Genomic DNA, 19,227 nt, shown 5'->3' on the forward strand with positions numbered 1-19,227 from the left:
TTCCATCAGCACCCCCACTATTTGAAACCGACTCCTTCTTACCATCAAAGAAGCGGAGAAAATTACAGATGGCTTTCCCAGTCTTTGATAGGGGAAAAGGCCATGCCTGCTATTCAACACTTCTTAAAGGCCTGAAATGCCTGGGGCTTTAAAGCCTCATTTACATTAACGCTGGGGGCCATACCGAGGCCAAGCGTCTCACCTCAAAAACTAAAAGGCCAAAAGGAAATGGTAAAATAAAAAGATATCTTAACTGATTTTTGGAAAGGCCCGGATCCTATTCTCATAAGATCCAGGGGAACGATATTGTGTTTTCTCACAGGATGAAGAGAATCCCCTGTGGATCCCAAAAAGACTCACCCGAAGAGTCCCTTCAGACCTCCAAAAGTCGGAACTCCACCCTCTACCCCCGGGAGTTAAGAGCCGCTATTGTTACTCCTGCCCTTGGCGGAGCGATTGTCTCTACTTAAGGGGTGGGGGTAATTGTTCGATGCAGCCGTTTACAGATTGCTGTTATTTTTGGCTGGTCTGTGAGAAAAGGGGTGGGTATAATTGTTTGATGCAGCCGTTTTTTGGCTGGCCTATGAGAAAAGGGGTGGGTGTAATTGTTCGATACAGCTGCTTATGGATTGCTGTTACTTTTGACTGGCATGTAAGCTCCAGGGCTCAAACCAAGAGATCACCCAAGCGCTTATATTTTTGGCTACTAAGCGATAGGCCGCCGGCCAGACAGCTCTTGCACACCCGGAGCCTAGGCTCACTGCACAGGGTAGAGTGTCTGGTTTGTGCAGCCCCAAAAAGAGGGATGCTGAGCATAGGCATCGCACAGAGTTGCCTATTATACAGGCTTCTCTGGGAGGTACGTTGACCTGCATAAGGGTTACCTGCCCTGAAAATCCCCTTTCCCAGAAAAACGGCAGAGGACAGGTCGGGAGTACTTCGGGTCAAGCTGACAGCCTGATGGTGACTCTCGTACACAGTCTTAATGTTTGATTTTGGGAAGGTCAACCCCTGCCTCTATCCCTCAACATATGGGTGACCTATTTGCTTGTAATAATATAAAGCCTTTTCATTAATTAATAAAAAAAGGGTGATATGTAGGAAGCCGGTTCCTGCATTATAATGCTGCCTGAAGACACCAAGGTGTGAATTACTTCACAGGCGCTGGGTAATCTCCATTCCTTTGATCTCTGCCTATCCCGTGGCTCATTCTTGCCTGAGGAGCTGAAGCCATTCATAGGGTAATACGTCCCAGGCGGCTGGTCAGCCTTTTATATAGGGATGGTTTTCTTAGTTCAGTGTCTCTGCTCAGTCTCTGCTCAGTCTCTGCTCAGTCTAATGCATTAAAGCTTGTCTGCAGAAGGATCCGAGTGTCCTGCGTGTGTTTCTTGCTGGCGAGGAATACAGAGCGGGCGCGGGACAACAGTTGATACTTCAAGATTGTTAGAAATGCCAAATGCTAGTGAACCAAAGAAACAAAGATGGGCAACCTGGGCTGCACTCTAATCCCAGATGCAAAATGAAAACTTAATACTCTTTAAAAACTGTGCTGAAACCAGAGGGCCTCATGCATTTTAGGTTAACACTCTATCACTGAGCCATGTACCTAACCAGATACTTTTCAGTTGTGTTTTATTAGTTTATCTTAGGCCATACCAAAGGGAAATCTAGTTTATTCAATTATACTTACTGGTATCTATTATACATATAATGCAATAAAAATTTAAACAGGACACTAAAGAGAAAACTGAAATGCTTTCTACCATTGAGAACTATCTAGTTAGATTCAACAATTCAGTGTGCATGGGGAAAGGGAAGGCATATAAACCTAAGGACTCTATGGGGAAACTCTCAGACATGATGAGAGTTTCAGCAAAGGAGCAGGATATAACATCAACAAACAAAACCCAATAGCCTTTCTATTTATAGGTGATGAAGATGCTGAGAAAGAAACCAAGGAAAAACTCCTTTTCACTGTAACCTCAAGACCGCACCCCTCCCCAAACAAAGAAAGTGGGAGTAAATGAAATCAAGGAGGGGAAAGACAGAAAACAATGAAGACTTTAGACACAGAAGATAGAAATTGAAGAACACACTAGAAGATGGAAAGACCGCCTTTGCTCATGAATTGACAGAATTAATATTGTGAGAATGGCTTTAGGACTGAGAAACAGTATCTATACTTGATGCAAATATCAATAAAATCCTTTACAATATCAAGCCCCTATAATTTATATAGAAACAGGAAAGATCCTAAGTCTCCAAAGCAATCCTTAAAAGAAAGAACAATGCTGAAGGCAACACAATACCTGACCTCAAAGTATACTACAGAGCCACAGTAACCAAAACAACATGGTACTGGCACAAAACAGTTATGGAGAATAATGGAACAGAACAGAGTACCTGGAAATAAACACACAGCTAGCAGCACCTAATTAAATTTCTTTTACTCTCTGTCTCTCTGTCTCTCTGTCTCTCTCTCTGTCTCTCTCTCTCTCTCTCTCTCTCTCTCTCTCTCTCTCTCTCTCTGTGTGTGTGTGTGTGTGTGTGTGTGTTTACCTGTCTTGTGTATGCCAGGCAAGCACTGTACCACCTGTACTATACCCCCTCCCAACACCAACACTTTACCCTGCTTCTTTTGGTATTTTATTGGACAATCCTATTTTCCTGGGTGTGGTAGCAAACTCTGCTATTCTAACAGTCCAAAGGCTGAGGTAGGAGGTTTGTGAGTTAGAGGCAAAAAAGAAAAGAAACACCCACGTACATTTTTCTCCTTAAAGGTTTTCTAAGATTCACACACCATGTTCCCAGATCCTCACAATGCATCTGCCACACGCCCTGAGATGACTTGCCCTCCTGCTTTTATTAAATCAGACTTCTCTGTCACTCTTATACAATGCAATGACAAGTTCTTTAGCTTTCACTTGAATGGAGTGCACTATTTATTTAGGCTTTCCTTTGCTTAGACTTTCTCTCTTTAAAAAAAGAAAACACTGTTTCTCTCACCTGGTTTAGTCTCAAATTTGAGATATATTCTGCCTTAGCTTTCTAAGTGCTAGGCTTACAGGTGTTGCGACTACGTCTAGCTTTCCTCTTTTTTTATTCAGCCAGGACCAAATGATACTATTTGGTGCTGTAAAAATCAGAGCCACAAAGGCACGTTTGAATTCTGAGGTCAAGTGGCACAGTCTTGGATTCAGTCATTCAGATGAACCAGAATGTTCACTGTTCTCATACGTGTGGTGATATATTGTTTATGATTTAATAAAGCTAGCCTGGAGAGCAACATATGGCTAGCCACAGCCATAGAGGCCAGGCAGTGGTCACACTAGTTAGCCATAGAAGCTGGGCAGTATTGGCCCACACCTTTAATCCCGGGACTCGGGAGACAGAGGCAGATGGATCTCTGTGAGTTTAAGGCCACCCATGGTTACATTAGAGTGAATCAGTCTAAAAAAGAAACGGCTCACACCTTTAATCCCAGCACTAGAGAGAATATAAGGATCTCAGTGTAGTCTCAGAGAGAAGTCTAGGGTTCTGAGGCCTGGTGAGGAGCAGTGCAGTCTGGAGATGCAATCTGAGGGTCTGCGGATTTCCCCTTCTGTCTGAGCATTGGTAGAGGTGAGAGCTCTCTAGTGGCCAGCTGCTTTGCTTTTGTGATCTTCAGCTTGAACCCCAATATCTGACTCTGGGTTTTTTTTATCATTTGTGGTGTGTGTGTGTGTGTGTGTGTGTGTGTGTGTGTGTGTGTGTGTATACACGCAGAGGCTAGAGCTCAATGTTAGGGGTCTTTCTCAGTTGTTTTCCACCTTATTTTTCTGAACCAGAAGCTTACCACTTGTCCCATCTGGCTGACCAACAGACTCAAGGATCCTCCATTCTCTATTTTTCTAGCACAGGGGTTACAAGCTCATGCCACTGTGCCCTGCTTTTACATGGATACTGGGAATTGAACTTGGGTCCTCATGCTCACACAGCAAACACTCACAGACTCCTTTCTCTCCTCCCTCAGCTCCTCCCCCCCCCATCATCTACTAACTTTACATGGAGAAGCATGGATTTTCAGGGCTGGGCTCTCAGGAGCGGTGATGGGGGATGAAAACACCCTTGGTTTGATGTCTCTATGCGGACCAGAGTGCATGTTGGGTCTATTCACTGCAGTCTAGGATAAAGAGAAAACATTCACTAGAAAGAATGTGGTCAGTTTGACACAGTGTTACGGTTTCCTTAGACCACACACACCCTTCCTATTACACTGAAGTGCTGATCACGTGGTTTGGCCAACACTACCTGTGGAATTGAGAGTAAGTACAGTCATTTGGGGGAGAGCACAGTGATGGGAGATGAAGGTTGAATAAGTCTGGGGACACCCAGAAAGCAGCAACACGGCAAAAGTAGAGGTGGGACAAAGCCGAAGGTGAAAAGACCGGCGCCGACCACTTAGAGCTCCTGGTGGGTAGACTGTGATGACTCGGGCCTGACCGTACAGGGAGCGCAGTCTCGGGGGCTGTGGGGACACAGTCTGCTCACAGGCTAACAGCAAATGCTTCTTTGGAAAAACGCAGCAGCTGGAGGCAAAAGCAAGGCTAGGAAAATAATGTGGCCCCAGGGGCTGAGGAAGAAATCAATAGGTAACTTAAAAGTAGATGCCTTGGGCTGGGGAGATGACTCCATAGGGGAAGCACTTGTTGCGCAACCGCGATGCAGAGCCAGGATTCCCCATAACCCTTACAAGCCTGACTTGGTAGAGCGATGTCTGCAGTCACCGTGCAGCTGCACTGCGATGGGAGGTGGCGAAGGGAGAAACCTCAGAGACTCTTGGGCCAAATGTCCTGGTGCCCACAAGATGGAAGGTGAGGACTGGCACCCAAGGTTATTCTCTGAGCTCCACATACACACTTGCAGTATACCGACAAATGTGTGCAGGTGAGCATGCCGTGTGTGTGTGTGTGTGTGTGTGTGTGTGTGTGTGTGTGTGTGTGTGTGTAAAAGAGAGCCTTGAATGTAGAAATCATATGGGGTCAGATGAAAAATTGCTTTGAAGCTTAGAGACCTGAGGTGGACAGAGTTACTGACAAGGCATGAGCACGCACAGCCCAGTGAACGGCTTCAGCTCTCTGAAGAGCAGGGCTGAGTTTCCCTAAGCACCTGGAGCAATGAACTTGGGAGTGTTGAAAACCTAGGGGAGAAAGCTGTCCTTCCAAAATGAATAGGTTAGGGCTGGAGAGATGGCTCAGAGGTTAACAGCACTGGCTGCTCTTCCAGAGGTTCTGAGTTCAATTCCCAGCTCACAACCATCTATAATGAGATCTAGTGACTTCTTCCAGAACACTGTATGCATAATAAACAAATAAGTAATTTTTTAAAAAAATGAATAGGTGCCGAGGGCCTGGCTGAGGTGTTTGAATTTGAGGACTCTCAAGCTCTTGTAAGATCCTTACGGAGGTGAGGAAGAGTGACTTCTGTACAAATCCCTATAGACAAAGTGTCAGGCTGTGGTTACCTGAGTGTGGCCGGATGCCACATATCCTACAATTCCCTTTTTAAAGTCAGCACACAAAGTTGTGAGTTTCCTCGAGGCATTTTCATGTCTCTTCCTCCCCCTTCTCACAATTTCCTTTCCTTTCTGCTGGCATGGCCTCCTCCCACGTCTAGATTCTGTGCATGAGAAAAGAAAAACATGCTTTTTTTTTTTTTTTTTTTTTTTTTTTTGAGCCTGGCCTACTCTGCATCATGCAGAGGACATAACATAGTGTCCTCTGGCCATCTTTTAATTTCCCTGCAAATGTTATAATTTATGAGGCCCTCATTCTGTAGCCCAGGCTGACCCTGAACTCGTGGCAATCATTCTTCTCCAGCTTAAAAACATGGGGAATTACTGGCTCGAACCGCCCATGCCCAACTGAGTGTTCAGATTCTAAAAGGCAAGGCAGGGCCAACATGCTAGTTTTAAGATTTCCTTGTTAGCATCCGCAGGCCTTCTCGGACATCAGTTTTCATTCAGAGGAGGCCTGGGCGGAGAAGGGACCTGAACAGCCGTGCCATACAGCTTTCATTCTGTGCGAGCGAGCGAGCGAGCCGCGGATGGCCGGGGACTGCTTGGCACAGGTGCCCGGTCCTCCACTGGGAGGGGGCCTGCAGCCCGCGCCTGCAGGCGGAAGCGCTGCTGCCATTGGCCCAGCAGCCGCAGTCACCTGTGCGAGCCGGGTCCGGAGCGCAAAGTCCGCTGTCCGCCCGAGGCCAGGAAGCTGGCGCGGCACAGGTGGTCCAGGCCGTCGGCCCTGCAAGATGCCGCTTGGACTGCGCAGGAAGAAGAAGGCAGCCAGGTCCAAGGAGACGGCGCAGCTGGTGGAGGGCGAGAGGTCGGGCGTCCGCGAGGGCGTCCCGGGACCCCCGGCGGCGGCGGCGGTGGCGGCGCGCAGGCTGGTGTTCCACGCTCAGCTGGCGCACGGCAGCGCCACGGGCCGAGTGGAGGAGTTCTCCACCATCGAGGAGCTCTACGCCAAGATCGCCGGTGTGTTTGAGATCGCGCCGTCCGAGGTGAGCGCCCGGAGCGCAGTCCCCAGCCTCCGGTCCCCCGCAGGGTGGGGTCGGTCCTCAGCGTCTCCCGGGAAGGGAGTGCCCCGGAAAAAGGCAGTCCAGGGGCGCACGGAACTATCCGCTCGGGTCCGGACTGTGGGCCACTGGGGTCCGACCACCAGGCTTTCTCTCGTTAAGGCGTCAGTGCCCAGGTCCAGGAGTGCAGGATACGATGCACCGCACCTCCGGGACTCAGATATGCCCGACAAACTAATGCCCTCCGGGGGACCTGGACTTTACTCTTAGGCTTTCTGTCAGAGATAAAGGGGAGGGAAAAATTGAAGTGCCTTCCGGGACACACCCAGAGTTAAGGGGAAAGACTGCTTAGGGCTCACTTAGCCCACCACTGCTACTCTTAACAGCCCCGGAAAGAAATGCTTCAGTGGTAATATAAAAGGAATTAAAAAAACTTGGGCTGTTATCCCAAGGGAGGTAACTCACAGCAAACTGTCCGACTAGCGAACATAGTTTTCACAGAAGAGCTCAGCTTCGTTTTTCCAAGGTATCTTAAAAGCGACCAAGAAATTTTGCGTGACTACGTGGTGCTTGGAACTGGAGTTGACCTAGGTCCTGTCTTGAATACATTAGTTTATGGGAATTTTGTGGCTCCTCCATGTTTACCCAAGAGAGCAACCTGCAAATGCAGGCATGAGATAAATGTTTCGGAGCTTCCGGCCAAAGCAGGAGACTCTTGAGTTCAAATTCCTGAACCCAACAGAAAGAAAACGGGTGCTTTCACACCCATTTGTGTCTAGTCTAGTCTACTTGGAGTGTTTCAGGCTTCTGAGAGAACTTGTCGCAAAAAAACAAAACCAAAAACTAAAAACCCAAACCAAACCAAACCAAACCAACCAAACAAAAACGAAGAGAGCCCAAGAAATAGCACTCAGGACTGTCTTCTGGCCTTCACATACAGAGACACACATGAAAGCATTTTGTTCACTCTTGTGTGAACATGAAAGGAAACACACACACACACACACACACACACACACACACACACACACACACTTTGTCTCTAGGAGTGCAGGCTTTTGTTGCTATGGACTTCCAGAGTGTAGAGAGCAACTTCCAGTTGACATAAAGTGGCCTACACACATCTGTTCTGTAATTAGTTCTCTGTGTGTGCTTGTGTTTCCTTTCTTTTTAAATTAGTCGTTTAACAGGTCTGTTTAAATGACATTGAGGTCATGGCAAAGTTTCAGTAAGAAGAGTGTAGTGAGATAGCTGCCCCGCCCACACCTGTAGCGCTGTGGTGTCAGAAGTGGGATTCGAACCCACACCTCCATTTCACCTGATCAGCGCTATAGGTGTGGGCGGCGTGGGTATCTCACTACAGGAAACAGTTATTTTTATTGAAATTAAAGCGATTATTTTCTGTATGTGTTTGCATGTATCTGTGCAGCCAGATTCCCTGGGACTGGAGTTGCAGATGGTTGTTAGCTGCCTTGTGGGTGCTGGGAATCAAACCAGGGCTGTCAGTTCTCTTAGTCACCTTAGCCGCTGAGCTGTCTCTGCAGCCCTAAGAAAAGAGTTTTAAAAGAATAACTCTTTGTTCTTTCAGGGTTCCCAGGCTCTAAGGACAAATCAGAAGTCTTTTAGTCAGTTACTTATTTTAACAGAGGGTCACTATCATCACACAATGCTTGCATGAGACTGTTCAAAGTGACACTTTCCTGTAACCTTCCCAGGTGAGGTAGGCGGCAGGTTAACCAGATACAGTTTTGCTGTGGAGCCAGGTTCTACGTCATGCAGTAGCTGGGTGTCCCTGGCCAAGGTTAACTCCTTTCAGCATCAGCTACCTATCAAATGGAGATAAGGATACCTACCAATGAGGCTGTCATACTGACGGGAGGACTCTGTGTGTAAAGTTAACAGATTACAGTGGATATGGCCACTGCTCTAAAAACTGTAAGTAATACCATTGATACGGGCCAGCTAAACAAGTGGCTGACGTGCAAAGAGGTTGGGCCTTGACTAAGGTCAGGTAGCTTGGGAGGGAAAAAAAGCAAGGTTTCTATTTAAGCCTGGCTCCTCTGGTTCCCAAGCTAGGGAGTGTATTAGCACAATACTGGACAGATAGATCTAGGCTCTCTGCTGTAACCAGGGACTCCAACCTTAGTGTTTTACATGCGCAGTTTCCCTTATCCCTCAGTACATTGTTCTGAGCTAAAGACACATAATTTTAGTCAACCTACTTAATCCTTAAGAAGTAAGTATTATTGTGTTCTTTCATCATGAAGAGGCAACTAGGGCTTTGAGGTTTACGTTCAAAATCATACATGGTGAGTGGCAGAGCACACATGTAAGGCCCCTTTTTCTCTTGACCCTAGATTGTATAAGGCTTGCACTGACAACCAGTTCTTCCAGTATTTTAGTAATAGCTTGATAAACATGTTCAGTGTTTTCAGTTTCCAGCGCACTGACTTGCAAACTAAAATTCCAACAGAAATAATAAACCTAGGGTGTTTTGATGTGCAAAGTCCATAAGCATATTTTTTATAGCACCAATATGTGTATATTAGTGTGTTTATGTGCGTGGCCAACGTTAGTTTTCCAGTTGGGTTACAAAAACTGAATGGTGGCTGAGATAGCTTTGTGGATAAAGACCTCACTGTCAAGACCGACCACCTGAGTTCTAGCCTTGGAACCCACATGGCGGGAAGATAACGGGCTCTGGCAAGTTGCTCTCTGATCTCTGTGCTTGTACTGTGGCATGGTGGCACCTCCACGTCCCCATAGTGAAAACCCCCTGCAATTAGTATAATGAGTATATGCAGCACAGAGTATCGGCCACTTGCTCCTTCCTGGGAAGCAGGTGGTTGTCAGGGGCTGCTGGGAAAGAGAGCCATGTCTTTAGTGGTGTAGATACTTGGGAGTTGCCCGTACTCCAGCGGGTAGCACCACACCCATGCTCACAAAGGCAGCCCTAGCTAAACTCAAAGCGATAGGAAAGTGGGATAGGGAATTGTTGGCAGGAGTTCCAGGGGTATAAGAGAGCATGGGAGGAGAACTGGCCAGATTACATTATACACATTATGAAATTGTCAAATAATCAATTGGTTCATCACTGTATAGTGTGAACATCCCAGTAGCTGACACTGAAACCCAAGTTGCTTAATGAAATCAAGATCGCATCCCACACTTGCGTAACCATCACGTCCACTGCACGCCCTCTCTGCAGCATATTAATTAAACTAAAAACAAAACCAAAAACCTTCAGGTGTAAATTAAAGAGGCATGAGTATCACAAGTTTGAGGACAGCCTAGGCCACAGAGCAAGTCCGAAGCCAGTTTGTGCTATGTACATGGCAAGATCCGAAAACAAACAAACAAACAAACAAACAAACAAAGCAAAAGCTGGGCATTGGTGGCGCACGCCTTTAATCCCAACACTCAGGAGGCAGAGGCAGGTGGCGCCCTGTGAGTTCAAGGCCATAGTGGTCTACATAGTGAGTTCCAGGATATCCAGGGCTACACAGAGAAACCCTATCTTGAAAAACAACAACAACAAAAATGAAACAAAACAAAACAAAACAAAAAGAAACAGAACAAAAAAGAAAGCAACCCCCCCCCAACAACAACAAGAAGCAAGCATGCACTCCATAGGGATCTTGGTCCCTACTCTGTTCTCTAGTGAGGGGCATGATGATTACACTTCTTCTTCTTCTTCTTTTTTTTTTTTTTTGTTGGTGTGTACGTGTATGCAAATCGAAACTCTCCCCTTAAGGGAGTGGCATAGACGGTGAACTCAAAAGCCTGGTGGCTCTGGTGAGTGGCTGCAGGGACAGAAATAGCACTGTTCCAAGAGTTCTTTCCTGGGATGAGGAAGGAGACTGAGGTCAGGTGAGGCAGATGCAGGCAAGCTTCCAGAGGCTTCTATGTCCCCAGCTGTGCTAGGCATGCAGTGGGTTGTGTGGCCATTCTGTCCTCACTGGGTTTTGTCTGATTTTAGAGTTGGGCCAAGTGTGCCTCTGAGAAGTTAAGCAGCTTTCCCAGAATCTGTAGGCTCATAGCAGCCAAGACTTGATTTCAGTTTCCTGGTTCCAATTGTTTACACAGAAGCTGGGAGGTTCTTAGTAATTACACTCAAATTCTGAATACAAAACCAGGAAAACTTTTTTTTTGAGATAGGATTTCATTATGTAGCCCTGGTGTTCCTGGAATTCACTCTGTAGACCAGGCTGACCTTGAATTCACAGAGATCTGCCTGCCTCTGCCTCCCGAGTGCTGCGATTAAACCTGTGTGCCACCACACCTAAAAATTAAAACAAAATGTTTACTTCTTAAACTTTTATGTGTAAGGGTGTGAGCCTATATATACTTATATGTGTCGTGTGCTTGCAGTGCCCTTGGAGCTCAGGAGTATCAGATCTCCTGGATCTGTAGTTACGGATGGCTGGGAGCCACCATGTAGCTGTTGGGAACTGAACCTGGGTTCTCTGCAAGCACAGCCAGTGCCCCTAACCACTGAACCATCTCTCCAGCAAAGAGAAAACTTTTTTAAAGTTACTTTTATTTAATGTGCATCAGTGTTTTGCCTGCACATATGTCAGCTTCTAGAATTACTATATGGGTGCTGGGAATTGAACTTGGGCCCTCTGAAAGAGCAGTCAGTGCTCTTAACCACTGAGTCATCTCTCCAGCCCCAAGGAAAGGTTTTTCAACCCAAACACAAAAATTTTTATTGTCTTTGTACTAAAACAATCTTGTATTAGTCATTAGAAAAATGCAAATCAAAACTCCATTGAGATCAATTTACCAAATTCAGAATTGCTCTAATTGAGAAAACAAATAGCAGGGTTGGACATTTGGCTAGTGGTAAAGCCCTTGCTTTACAAAGGTAGTGACCTGGAACCATATCAAGGGGGAAGAAGAGAATCAGCTCCACAAAACTGTCCTCTGACTCACACATGTGCTGTGTGGCGTATGTACACTCTTATACACGCACGCGTGCGAGCGTGTGCGCACACACACACACACATACACACACACACACACACACACACACACACACACACAATGACAGCACTACAATAATAAACAAGAACCCATATACTGCTGGTAGGAATGTAAATTAGTGCAGCTACTAGGAAACTAGTGTAAATGTTCCAAAAACTAAAGCTGGAATGCTGTAGACTCAAACTGTACCGCTTCTGAACTTTTAATCAGCGAGCCACAGAGGGGTCTACACAGCCATGTTTATTGTTGCACTGTTCCTAATGGCTGAGCTATGAAATCAGCTTGTGTGTCTGCCAACTGATGGGTGGACAGGAAAAATCATATATGTATGTATGTGTGTATGTATGTATGTACGCATGCATTTATGTATGTATGTACGCATGCATTTATGTATGTATGTATGCATGCACATACACAGTTGATGGAGCTTTATTCATTTATAAAGAAGAATGCAATTATGTCGTTTGAAGGAAAGGATGTAATTGTAGATCATCATATTAAGTGAAAGAAGCCAGACTCAGACAAACATTGCACATTTTCATATATATATATATATATATATATATATATAATATATATGCTAGATTATGTATGACAGGCTAGCTCAGTCAGTAGAGCATGAGACTCTTAAATCTCAGGGTCATGGGTCCATGCCCCACATTGGGTGACAAATTGTAGAGGGAGACTTTCTCCATCTATCTCAGTCCCACTGGACAGATTTTTTCCTCTACCCACTGGGTCCCTGCAGCTGCTATGAAATAACCACCTAATATATATTCATAATTGTTTGGCCAATTACTTAGGCTTATTATTAGCTAACTTTCTCTCAATTATTAATCCATTTCTATTAATCTGTGTATCACCAGTGGCCTTGGCTTGCTGGTGATTCCCTGGGTCTCTTGACTCCCTGGTGGATACATGGCATTGCTCTTTCTGTCTTCCTTCTCCCTACCTCTTTGTTTGGAATTCCCACCTAGCTAAATTCTGCCTGTCTATTGGCCAAAACAGCTTTATTCATCAACCAATAAGAGAAACACATAGTCCCAGTATACAGAGGACATTCCCCATCAGGTATGTGCACTTATATAATAACATACGTATATGTCATGAAAGTAGAAGCAAGGCTCTGGGGAAAGGAAGTGTCTTAAAGGACGGGGAGTGTATGAGGAGTGAATACAGTCAAAGTACATGATATTTCTGAATGAAATCATCTCCGTGGGACCCACCATGACGCACAATGAATACATACAAAAACAAGACAATGCTACTGTGAAGTGACTGTTGTGGGTTTCAGCCGTTTCCTGTCCCTGGAGAAAAAGTGAACGAAGCCTGAGAATTGCTTTGGATTTATTACTGGTGTTGGCTGCCTGCAGACTATTGTGATCATTACATAGAAACAGATGGCCAATTATGCAAAAAGCCTCTATCTGAAGCTTTTTTCTCCAAGCAACTAAATGAGCAATTCAGTTAAAAGAGAGAGAGAGAGAGAGAGAGAGAGAGAGAGAGAGAGAGAGAGAGAGAGAGATTGACTCTAAAAGGCTGGTTAACTGGTTGCACAGATGAAGGACGTCTCTTCGATGAATAGCATCTGTTTGTTTTTTTCATTTTTTATTTGTTGTGTATGCATATGTGTGTTGTGTATGCATATGTGTGTTGGGGAGTGGGCGATGTGTTTTTGTACATGTGGATGGTATATGTGTGTGTATGTACATGTGTGTGGTATATGAATGCATGTATGGTGCATATGTGGTTCATGCACATGAGTACATGATGTTCAAATACAGGAGCGAGAGCAGAATTCGGGTGCCTTCCTCTGTTCCTGCCTTGTTGCCTTGAGACAGAGCCCCTCACTGAATCTGACCATCCCCTCTGCTGCACCTTGGCTGACTGGCCAGTGGGTTCTTGGGATCTTCCTGTGTTTGTCCCACAACACTGGCTCACAGGCATGCACAGAGCTTTTCACATGTGTGATCATTTGAACTCAGGTCCACATGCTTGTACAAGCACTCCTAACCACTCAGCCATTTCCTCAATCCTTAAAGTATTTTTTAAAATATGCAGGTTACATAAAGGAGGTGAGTCATTGTCAACTCATGAGCTCTTGAGCATGGTTATACATTTGTTGAAGAGGCGTTTTGAATATTTAAACTACTGTAACTGTTCAGCAAGTAGCTGGTTATATGATACGTCTTCTAAATCCCTATTATGAGCAAAGACTGTAGAGCAGGTCATACACTGGAAAGTGTTAGTAGTTTGTACATCCAGAAACCAGAAACTCAGACTCAGTTTCTTTTTTTTTATTGTTTTCATTTAAATTAGAAACAAGTTTGTTTTACATGCCAATCCCATTCCCTCTCCCTCCTCCCCTGCCCTGCCCCCCACTGGCCCCCTATCCAATCCCCTTTCTGCTCCCCAGGGAAGGCGAGGCCTTCCATGAGGGAATCTTTAAATTCTGTCACATCATTTGGAGCAGGGCCTAGGCCCTCCCTCATCTGTCTAGGCTGAGAGAGTATCCCTGTACGTGGAATGGGCTCCCAAAGTCCATTCCTGTACTAGGGATAAGTACTGATCCACTACCAGAAGGCCCATAGATTGCTTAGGTCTCCTCACTGACACCCACGATCAGGGGGTCTGGATCAGTCCCATGCTGGTTTCCCAGCTATCAGTCTGGGGTCCATGAGCTCCCCTTTGTTCAGGTCAGCTGTTTCTGTGGGTTTCACTGGCCCAGACTCAGTTTCTTTACAAAGTTCTAGAGCTATTTCCGTGGTCTTGATTAAACTGCTCAGTGGTCTCCTTCTTATGAAGTGCTTGTGACCTCGGGGTTTTTGCACGACTGTGACTTTGATGGGCTTCTTCTGGGAGCGCGCTGTTCCTCTTGGCAAGGCTGACCCTGAACATCTGGATACATGGAACCCCCTGATTACTGCCTGCTTGATTTTCCTCCACTGTGTTCTACTGCCCCAGCTCTATGACTCTATGTCTGTCCTGCACCCTCGTGGACTACAAGCTCCACAAGGGCAAGAACGTTTGTTTTCTCTGATAGCACTCCAGGGTGTAAAAGCTGTGCCTGACCTGGAACATCAGTTTTCTTTTGACTCGTGTGTTTTTTTGAGTCAGGTGCTTTGCAGCCCAAGCTATCTCAAACTCACAGTGATCCTCCCTGCCAGCTTCCTCATGAGTGCTGGGGTTACAGGTGTGTGCCATCACACCCAATTTATGGAGTGTGGGGTGGGGGCGGTGGGGGGCAGCTAATCCAGGGTTTTGTGCATGGGCTCTACCAACTGAACTACATCCCCAGCCCCGTGGTTTCATATTTATTATTAAAAGTGTATTTGCTGAATGAAAGAATTGTCACAAATTTAGTATTTACAATTCTGCACCATTAGCATCAAAGCTTCAGTACTGATGCTTGATGTGGATATTAGCTTTTATTATTATACATATATATTATATGTTTAACCTTTCTTATTTCCAATTTAATTCTCCGGGTGTGTATGCGTGTGTATGTGTGTATATGTGTGTGTATGTGTGTGTATGTGTGTGTATGCATGAATGTGTATGCGTGTCTATGCATGTGATGCATGTGTATGCGTGTGTGCGTGTCTCCGTGTGCACATGCAGAGGCAGAGGAGGATGTTGGGTGTTTTCTGCGCTTTCTATCTCTTTCCTTGAGACATGGTGTCCCACTGAACTGGAAGTTTGCCCGTTTGGCTACGCCGCCTGGCCACCCAGCCTCCAGGATCTGCCTGTCTCTGTTTTCCAGTGCTGATGTTACAAGCATATGTAGCCATGCCCAACTGGGGACTCAAATTCAGGTTTTCATGCCTGTGTGTCTCCCTTTAATGTAAAAAAAAAAAAATCGGTGTGTGCTTAAGGTGTGAAACACAGTACTTGATAGGTATATTTGGTGCAATTACAGCAGTGAAGCTAATAAGCATATAATCTTACAAATGGTGACATTTGCAGCTGTTTGCAAGCAAAGTCACTGCCTAGTGGGTTGCAGCAGAGGGGGGAAGGGAGCTGCCTTTTGAGGCTTCTCAGAAGCACTTTCCTTTCTCAACTCTGGCACCAGCACCAAGCTGTGGCATTATGGAGAATGAATATAAAAATGTTCTTCAGTCTTTGCCGTTTTCCAGCGGCATGGAAAACTGGCAGGGCGAACTGCTCTTGACCTGTCTGATAATGTGAACTCCAGAAAGAGCAGGGGAACTGGATTCATGAACCCCCAGTGACAGGAATGCCACAGCATGGGGGTTTGGGACTTTGGAATTAGTGTTATTGTTAATTTCTGGGGACAATGAAGTAAGTCCAACAGAGTGACGGAGAAACACAGCTGACATTTAGGAGGTACTTGAGGTAGCTTTGGCAGCCTCCTGTTGTGTAGAAAGAGACCCTCAGAGAGTGGATGTCAGGTAAAATCACACCAAGACTTACAATATTTTCCCAATAAACAGCTTCACTAAAATCTATGATTGTAGGATTAGTACCATTCCCTGAGCACACAGGGCAAACCTGTGCTTTGGTGACTGTGGCCCAATTGCTAAACACCAAACCCAAACCTCCCTATCTTCATTCCCCCATCTTTCTTTTTCTCTTTCATTTTCTCTTTCTTCCTTTCCATTTGTTTCTAGTTTTAATTTTTTATTTGTTCTTTGACAATTTCGTGTGTGTACGGTGTGCATTTTGATCAGATTCACTCACCATCACCCTCCAACAGCCAATAATTCCCAATATCCCCTCAGTTAGCCAAATGCTGTCTTACCCACACTTGCGTGCGCGCAGACTTGCTTGTTTGTGTGTACATGCATAGGGCAACCTCAGGAGATGATCCTCAGGGTCTATTCATTTCAGTTTTTTGAGATAGGGTTTCTTAATAACTTGGAGCCAAGAAGGTTGGATGTGATTGAGCCCCAGGACCCATCTGTCTCTACTGACTGCCCTTGACTGGGGTTTACAAGTGTGTACCACCATGTGTAGTTTTTAATTTTATTTATGTGTACGTGTATATATACCTGTATGTGCACTGTGTGCATGAGATGCCTGCAGAGGCCAAAGGAGAGCATTGGAACTGGAGTTACAGGTTGCTGTGAGTTGCCCAAAGTGGGTGCCAATAACCAGAGTCCTCTTCAAGAGGAGCGAGAGCTCTTAAACACTGAGCTATCTCTCCACACCCCGCATCCTTAAAACATGGGTGTTTGGGATTGAACGCAGGTCTTCATGTTTACATGGCAAGCGTTTACTGTCTAAGCGATCTCTCCAGACCTTCAAGCCTAAACACTCTCCTTGGAATACAGCCTCCAAACAGTGTTCTCATTTATGGTGTATTGTATGTAGGAGGGAACTGTGGGGCGGAATCCCTGGTGGCCTTTGGATAGGCTTTAGCGATATCTGTCACTGCTGGATTAGTGATGCCTGTGCTAAAGAGACACCCTGAATTAGGTTTCCCCCACTCCACCTGTTTTCCATTCTAATAGTCCAATACTTTGATATTTTCAATCTCCAGGGCTTCTGGCTACTTCTATATACCGTCCACCAACCAAGGAAGCTTCCTGTTACCTCCCAAGTCCTGCTCTGTGGCCGCCACTCCCATCACATGTTTTGACAATCTTCTCTTTACATTGCAGACTTTTTAGTTAGGGTCCCACGCATCAGGGACTGGTCTTAAGTGTCTGTAGATGAGGATGTCTTGAACTTCTGATCATCTTGCAGCCTCCTCCTGAGTGCCGGGTTACAGGTGTGTCCCACCAATGCCCAGGTTACGTATTATTGAGGAGGAAATCCAAGGTTTTGAGCATGTTAGTTAACTAAGTCACACCTCCAACCCCACATTTAGTACTTTCTGAGCATTTCATCCCAAGGTGTCTTTTCTAATGCTGTCTTTTTGTTTGTTTGTTTGTTTCACTATTCCTTTTTAAACTTATATTTCAGTCTTAGCTGCAGTTCTGCCAAGAAACTTTCTCCATGGCCTACCCATTTTGACAGTGGCAAGTGCATGCTGTGCCCCTGGGCATCAGCACCCTGAGTTACAATCAGTGACATTCTCTCTCTCTTCCTGAGAGCAAGGCTTTTTTTTTTTTAAATCTTGTTTCTTTAGAAATCAAACTACCAAATATTCCAATAAAAATGGGTTAAAGATCTAAATAGAGAATTCTCAAATGGCAGAACAATCTCAAATGGCAGAAAGACACTTAAGGAAATACTCAACATCCTTAGTTATCAGGGAAATGCAAATCAAAACTACTCTGAGATTCAATCTTACACCGAGCAGAAAGGCTAAAATCAAAAACACCAATGATAGCTTATCCTGGAGAGGATGTGGAGAAAGGGGAACACTGCTCCATTGCTGGTGGGAGTGCAAACTTGTACAGCCACTGTGAAAATCAGTATGGTGATTTCTCAGAAAATTAGGGATCAACCTACCTCAAGACCCTGCATTACTACTGTTGGGCATATGCACAAAGGAGGCACATTCACACTGCAAGGACATTTGCTCAACTATGTTCACAGCAACATTATTTGTAATAGCTATAGACAACCTAGATGCCCCTCAACTGAATAATGGATAAAGAAAATGTGGTACATTTACACAATGGAGAACTACTCAGTGGTAAAAAAACAATGGCACCCTAAAATTTGCAGGCAAATGGGTAGAACTAGAAAAAAACCATCCTAAGTGAGGTAACCCAAAACCAGAAAGACAGATATAGTGTGTACTCACTCATAATGGATACCAGACATAAAGCAAAAGATACCCAGCCTACAATCCACAACCCCAGAGAAGACTGGACCCTCCTCCAGAAACAGATGGAAGCAGATGCAGAAATCCACAACTAACTAATGGGCCAAGCTCCTGGAGGACAATAGAAGTGAGGGAGGAGCAAAATATGAACAAAGGAGTCAAGACCATGATGGGGAAACCCACAGAATGAGCTGACCCGAGCTAGTGAGGGATCACTGACTCAGGTCTGACAATTGCATAAGACCGAACTAGACTCCCTTAATATAGGTGACAATGGTGTGACTGGGACATTATATGAGGCCACCGGCAGTACTTGCAAGACCTAACACTAATGCAGAAACTGACTTAGTGGAGCCCATTCTATGTGGAGAGATACCTTGCCCAGCTTAGACACAGGCGTGTGGGGGTGGAGAGGTGCCTTGGTCCTGCCTGAACTAGATGATGGGATGGACTTAGTAGACTTCCTAGAGGAGGCCTCGCCCTCTCAAGGAGCAGATGGGAGAAGGGGAGAGTGGGGAGAGCTGGAGGAGAGGAGGGAGGGGGAACTGGGATTGGAATATAAAAAAATAAATAAATTAATAAAAAAGGAAAAAAATCTTGTTTCTTAAGTCACCAGATGGTTAGGTGCTCCGTTGACCTTTGTTAATGGACACAGTGAGATGAAGATGACAATATAGACAGCAGGGGGACTGAAGTCTCCAGGCCAGGAAGGTGACTTATGTTTTAGAGGGTGCAGACATGCCCGACTTGTGTTCTAAAGGTAGGGCTCCATCAACCGTGTGTTCGCTCTGTTTCCTTTATAAATAATGCTTGGTCTGCTGGTATTTTCTGGATTTGTGCTGTGTTGCCTGAGAACTTAGGAATGCATTAGCTGTCAGTTTGTGTGCTTAGCCTCCCCCTATGAACATTGGTTTCATTTTCATGTGAAAAGTTCATGAAAATGACTC

The 19,227-nt window shown here is 45.4% G+C and overlaps 1 protein-coding gene across 1 annotated transcript in view; it reads left to right on the forward strand.

Moving 5' to 3' along the window:
• Positions 1-6,288: 6,288 nt before the first annotated feature.
• Positions 6,289-19,227, forward strand: part of Gipc2 (GIPC PDZ domain containing family member 2) — a 71,653-nt gene continuing 58,714 nt past the window's right edge. The window contains exon 1 of the mRNA XM_027395140.2: positions 6,289-6,540. Coding sequence (XP_027250941.2) covers positions 6,289-6,540 — 252 coding nt within the window. The remainder of the gene's footprint in view (positions 6,541-19,227) is intronic.

Source organism: Cricetulus griseus (genome assembly GCF_003668045.3).
Source record: "Cricetulus griseus strain 17A/GY chromosome 1 unlocalized genomic scaffold, alternate assembly CriGri-PICRH-1.0 chr1_0, whole genome shotgun sequence".
Classification (NCBI taxonomy): Eukaryota; Metazoa; Chordata; class Mammalia; order Rodentia; family Cricetidae; genus Cricetulus; species Cricetulus griseus.